The sequence below is a fragment of the Microtus oregoni genome, unplaced genomic scaffold, assembly GCF_018167655.1.
Source record: "Microtus oregoni isolate MIOR12 unplaced genomic scaffold, Mior012 000019F_ref0000042, whole genome shotgun sequence".
NCBI lineage: Eukaryota > Metazoa > Chordata > Mammalia > Rodentia > Cricetidae > Microtus > Microtus oregoni.
Genome location: NW_024543078.1, coordinates 38,311,466 through 38,317,465, shown reverse-complemented (window position 1 = coordinate 38,317,465; position 6,000 = coordinate 38,311,466). Strand labels below are relative to the sequence as shown.

At 46.5% G+C, this 6,000-nt stretch overlaps 1 protein-coding gene across 2 annotated transcripts in view; it reads right to left on the bottom strand.

Moving 5' to 3' along the window:
* Positions 1 to 2,307: 2,307 nt before the first annotated feature.
* The window catches only part of LOC121459866 (UV-stimulated scaffold protein A), a 36,845-nt gene continuing 33,152 nt past the window's right edge, over positions 2,308 to 6,000 (bottom strand). For both annotated transcript variants that reach the window (XM_041669941.1, XM_041669943.1), the window contains 2 exons: positions 4,752 to 4,926; positions 2,308 to 4,031 (listed from right to left, as the gene is read on the bottom strand). In XM_041669941.1, the coding sequence (XP_041525875.1) occupies positions 3,938 to 4,031; positions 4,752 to 4,926 (269 nt within the window). In that variant the 3' untranslated portion in view covers positions 2,308 to 3,937. The remainder of the gene's footprint in view (positions 4,032 to 4,751; positions 4,927 to 6,000) is intronic.

Genomic DNA, 6,000 nt, shown 5'->3' with positions numbered 1-6,000 from the left:
TTCAGAGAAACCGTGTCTCAAATGACTTGAAATTTATATGCGTGTGTGTTTATATATAAAATATACATATATGTTAGAAATGATACCAATGGTACAAATGACAAAAATTATATAAATAAACTTTATTAAAATGAAAAACTTTAGGGCTAGTGAGATGGTTCAGTGAGTAAAGGCACCTGCTGTTATGCCTTCTGACCTGATCACTCCCCAGAATCCATATAGTGTAAGAAGAGAATGGACTTTTGAAGGCTGTCTTCTGACCTCCTTACATACGTGTACATACATACACACACACACACACACACACACACACACACTGTAACTTAAGGAGATTAAGAACTTTACTTTAAAGGGCACTATGAAGGTGAAAAGACAAGGAGAAAATATTCGCAAATTATATAGGGATGCAATGTTTAGAATATCTACAAAAACTCCTACAAGACAACCCAACTGAAAACGAGAAGTTATTTGAGCAGATACAAGTGGCCAATAAACAAAAATACTGCCATGAGTCATTAGAAAAATGAAAAGCAAAACCATAAGGTATACTTTTCACTAATATTGCTAACATTAAAAAAGAAAAATGATGGCCGGGCTGTGGTGGCGCACACCTTTAATCCCAGTACTAGCGAGGCAGAGGCAAGCGGATCTCTGTGAGTTCAAGGCCAGGCTGGTCTACAAAGTGATTTCTGGCACAGGCTCCAAAGAAAAAGAAAAGGAAAGAAGGAAGGAAGAAAGGAAGGAAGGAAGGAAGGAAGGAAAAATGTGAGGCTAGATACAAGATGACTCAGCAGTTAAGAACACTGGCTGTTCTTCCAGAGGTCTCAGATTCAATTCCCAGCACCCACAAAACAGCTAATAACTGTAACTTCCAGGGAATCTGACCCCCTCTTCTAGCCTCTGTAGAACCAGGATAAACATGGTGCACACATGCATGTAGGTAAAATACCCATAAAAGAATTCTTTTTTAAAAAAGTCTGCATGGTGTTTTGCTTGCACACGGGCACCATATGCGTGTCCTGTCCACTTCTGGAGTCTCTAACTTAATGGAGAGCGGGTTGGAGTGCTCGCTCCCTTACAGTCCTCTGAACTCCACTGCTATTTGTTGTGAGGTTTCCCTGGTCAACTCTAACTCTATCCATTTGAATCTTTGCTTCTTTTGGTTAGTTGGGGCAAGGATTTTCTGATAGCTTGCTAAAGAATCAGCTTTAGGATCATTAAATTTTTGTATTGTTTTCTTTTGATTTCATTAATTTATGTTGTTTTTATTATTTATTCCTATTGGATTTGGGTTCTTGTTTTTACAAATCATTGAATTACATCAGGAAGACACTTATTTATGTTTTTTTCTCATTTCTTTGCGGGGAGACGTTGAGACAGGGTCTCTCTAGGAGTGGCTCTCCTAGAACTCACTCTGTAGAGCAGGCTGGCCTAGAACTCAGAAATCTGTCTCCCTCTCTCTCCCAAGTCCTTGGATTAAAGGCGTGTACCACCACCTGCTGGCCTATGCCATCTGTTTTAGAGAAGTGTTCATGGCCTGCTTAGTAGAATGTATATTCTTTAGTGTCTGGGTGAGACCTTCTGTACATATCTGTTAGTTCCATTTGATGTATGATATCACTTAATTCTCATGTTTCTGTTTTTCATCCAGATGACCTGTCTACTGGACAAAGTGGGGTGATGAAATCACTCACTAATACTAAACTAGAGTAATCTGTGTCTTTAAGTTCAATAATATATTTCTTATGAAATTGGGTATGCCAGAGTTTGGTGCATACAGAACTGTAGTGTATTCTTGATCAACTGTCTTCTTGATTAGAATGAAGTGTCCTTCTTAATCTCTTTTGATTAATTTTAGTCTGAAATATATATCTTTTTTGAGACAGGGTTTCTTTGTGTAGCCCTGGCTGTCCTGGAAATCACCACGTAGACCAGACTGGCCTTGAACTCATGGAGATCCACCTCTGCCTCCCAAGTGCTAGGATTAATAGTGTGTGCCATCACCACTGTTATTTTGTCAGATATTAAAACAGCACTACTGACCTGTCAAGATGGCACATGGCTTTAATTCCACCACTTGGAAGGCGGAAGCAGGCAGATCTCTGAGTTCAAGGTCCACCTGGTTTGTACAGCAGACCAGGACCACACAGCGAGACACTGTCTTAGAACAACAAAAAGGCCGCTGCTCCCATTCGTTCAGAGCACTTTTTCCATCCTTCACTTGAAGGTGAGTTCTTTTTCCTTTTTATTTTCTTCTCTCTCTCTCTCTCTTTTTTTTTTTTTTTTTTTTTGAGACAGGGCTTTTCTGTAGCTTTGGGGCCTGTCCTGGAACTAGATCTTGTAGACCAGGCTGGCCTCAAACCCACAGAGATCCGCCTGCCTCTGCCTCCCGAGTGCTGAGATTAAAGGCGTGTGCCACCACCGCCCACCAGAGGTGAGTTCTTAATCTAGTGAACTACCCAGCTCTTGGCTGGGAAGCTGAGGCCATTACAGTCATCGTTTAAAGTGCTGGTTACTGTTGTTTTGCTTTTTGTGTTCTTCATCCTATTTTGTATTTCAGTAATTACAGCTTCACTTATTTTCTTTCTGTAGTCTCTTAACTATGCGTATTCCTCTCTTCAGTCCAAAGTATTACTTCTAGAATTCTCTGTAAGGCTGGCTTGGTGGACATGAAGTATTAGTGTGTATTACAACATGGAAGAACCTTAAGATAAAGGGAAAGAAGCCAGAAACAAAAGGCGCTGGACTCAGCCAGGAGTGGTGGCACATGGCCTTACTCCTTTAATCCCAGTACTCAAGTGGTGGAGGTAGGAGGATCCCTGTGAGTCTGAGGCCAGCCTGGTCTACATGTGAGCTCCAGGAATGTCAGAACTACATGAAGAGACCACACCTCAAAAAAACAAAACAAAAAGCAGAAACAAAAGGTGACAGACCCCATTATTCTAGAAAACACAAATCCTGAAACAGAAAGGGGGCTCAGGGGTGGGGTGGGCAGGCAATTCATCCTAGGGTGATAAGGTTCTGGGAGCAGACAGTGTCACTGATTACACATCTGTGTCTGTACTAGGCGAGCTGATATGTGAGTCAGGGTTCAACAGAGCCATTCCACAGAGCTCTGTGCTAAGAGTTGTGCATCTGTATTTTTCTTTTTTTTTATTTATTTATTAAGTATACAATATATTCTGTCTGTGTGTATGCCTGCAAGAGCATCAGACCTCATTACAGATGGTTGTAAGCCACCATGTGGTTGCTGGGAATCGAACTCTGGTCCTTTGGAAGAGCAGGCAGTGCTCTTAACCTCTGAGCCATCTCTCCAGCTCCCTGTGCATCTGTATTAAACAGTGTGTGCATGAAAGAGAAGGTTTCTAAAGCCATCATACGTACACAGCCCTAATGGAGACACACTTATGCCCAAGGCCTGACCTGCAACCAGATGGGGTACCTGCCTTGACCCCTGAACTCCAATTCTGTAGGCTCTGCTGAGGGGCTCCCTGCCCCCAGAAACACACCCTCCTTATGAAATCTCCAGGCCTGTAACTGACTACGTATACTCGGCTAGTTTTTAACCTTGTGTTGATTCTCTGCTCTGCTTCCGAAGTGCTAGGATGACAGGTGTACATCACCTCATACAGCTTTTTGCTGCTTTTCAAGCAGGCTTTCTAATCCATACTGGCCTAGAACTCACAGTCCTGTTTATGTCCCCAAGTGCTGGGATTATAGGTGTGGTGCCATATGCATGGTTAAAATTGTTGGACCCATACTCTGGCCTTACCACTAAGCTACATTCCCTGGCCTCCTGTAGAGCACCCTAATGTATCATTTTCCATTGTTACTTACACTCATAGAAGACAAATTCTGATTTACCCAGACCTAACCCTATTCACCTATCCTAGTAAGCTGAAGGCCAAAGGGGACCACAGCACATCCCCCACACCCTTCAATTCAGTGCATAATTAAACTGGTTCGCAAACTTCTCGTGTTTCTTCTGGTCCATCTGGTTCATGGCAGCAACTACTCTCTGCACGGCTGCCCTGTGGAGAGAGCAGAGTAAGAGATGACTACGGATGTGACGAGGCCCTGGGCTCCTAGGTTGACCTGCTTCAGTGGGCATTGGACGTCTGGAAGGTGGGGCTCACCAGTCTCAGCTACAACCCACCATGGGCCTTGGCTGTGTCTCCCAGCCCTGAAGGCAATTGCAAGAGCACACTTGCTAACCCCAGGCTGACCTCAGGAGGAAGGCACGGTGAACATGGGCTGAGTCCAGAGGTAGAGAACTCAGCAGAAGGAGAAAAAGGAGAAAGCAGGAAGCCCATGTGGCCCAGCCTCCACCCCACCCAAGGCAAACCAAGAGCTTACTGACTAGTCCTGTGATAAAGTATCTAAACCCAGCAGTGTGGGACTCTATGTTTGTCTTCCCTGAGGTCACTCCTGTAACATCAGAGTGCAGAGCAGAGTTACCCTCTTGTGAGCATGGTACTAACCCAGGACACAGCAAAGCCAGTATCTGGCCTTTTAGGACCATTTGGCTGCCACCAGTTCTACTTTCAGAGAGGTGGCTATGGACTCCTAGGAAGAATACTCAAGGCACCAGCTGCAGCTCTATAACCAACCAGCTCTTTGCAGGGCTGGAGGTCACTGTGATGGCGAATTCTGGTTATCACCATGACTAATACAATCACTAACTCAGGTGGCTCTCCCCCAACATATCCTAGACCAAAGCCCGAGGCCTTGGGCCAGTGACAAGTTCTTACTTGGCAAAGACCTTCTTCTCCAGGCGGGCCCGGCTGGTGTTGGCACGCTCTCGCAGGTCAGTGAGGTTGGGGTGCTTCTTCTTTTTCCCTTTGCCCTTCTTGCTATACTTGGACGAGCCAAGGTCCACTCCTGTGGCTGCCTCCACATCCTTCATAAACTCAGGATCCTGCCAACCTGCACAAAACTTGAGGGTTTCAAAAGGTGTCTGGCACCAGCCAGGGCTGACCCTTGTGGGTTTCTTCCTGATGGAGGGCTGGAGCCTGCCTGCTGCATGCCCTGGTACATAGTCTAAGAGGGTCTGTGCTGAGTGACATGGCTGCCTTGGGAATAAGAGCCACACAGGGAAATCTCTTTCCTTATTCCCACTGCCCTGCTTCTGTTACTTAGTCCCCAAGTATCCCGAGGTTTCCCACAACTTGAACAGGCTGGAAGGATCCAGGCAGGCCCAGCACCAATGGCCACTACTCCTGGCATTCACGACCACTCAGCAGGACAGTACACAAGGCCACTGGCCATGGAGTCAGAGTGTCTACAGGCTACTTCCCACCTGCAGGCTGGGCCATGGCCAGCCAGGCCAACTGTAATGCTTTCAGCCATATCTGCTGGCTACTGGGCCTGTGAGACAAGGGTATCCAGAGTTGAGGGGAACGGCAGGCTAGAGACGGGCTCTTTGGACACAGGAAATGTGGTTATGGGCCTCAGAGTATAGAGCAGAGTTACCCCTCCTGTGAGCTGGGCACTACCCGTTATAGCCACAAGGGTCTATGGAAAGCCAAGGGAATTGAACAGCATCCAGCCCACTGAGCAGCCCCATCACTACCCGGCCAGACCCATGGCAAGATGGCTGCTCACGTGCAGTGCTGCTGAGATGGTTGGCCACATAAATAAGCACCAGCCTTCTGAAAGTCAGAGCCCGGGACTCTGGAGTTCCCTGTCCAGCCTCTGCTGGCTCACCTCCACAGGCTGCCCTAAGCTCTGTTAGGCATGACATTGCTCCAGCCTGGCTTGGAAAAGTCAGCCTAGTGAAGAGTGAAGGCAAATTAAACCTAACTCTTCCAGGCCTGTGGGTGAGCCTAGCAGGCAGAAGAGCGCCTGGCACTCCCTACTATAATGGCATCCAAGTGCCAAAGACCCATGAGCTGGGGCAGAGTGGACAGGGAACAGTGCCTGGACAGGGTGGCAGCAAAGCCAGACTGTGAGAAGGGCACGTCCACGGAGTGAGAAGCAAGCACGCCAGACAGAGAGATG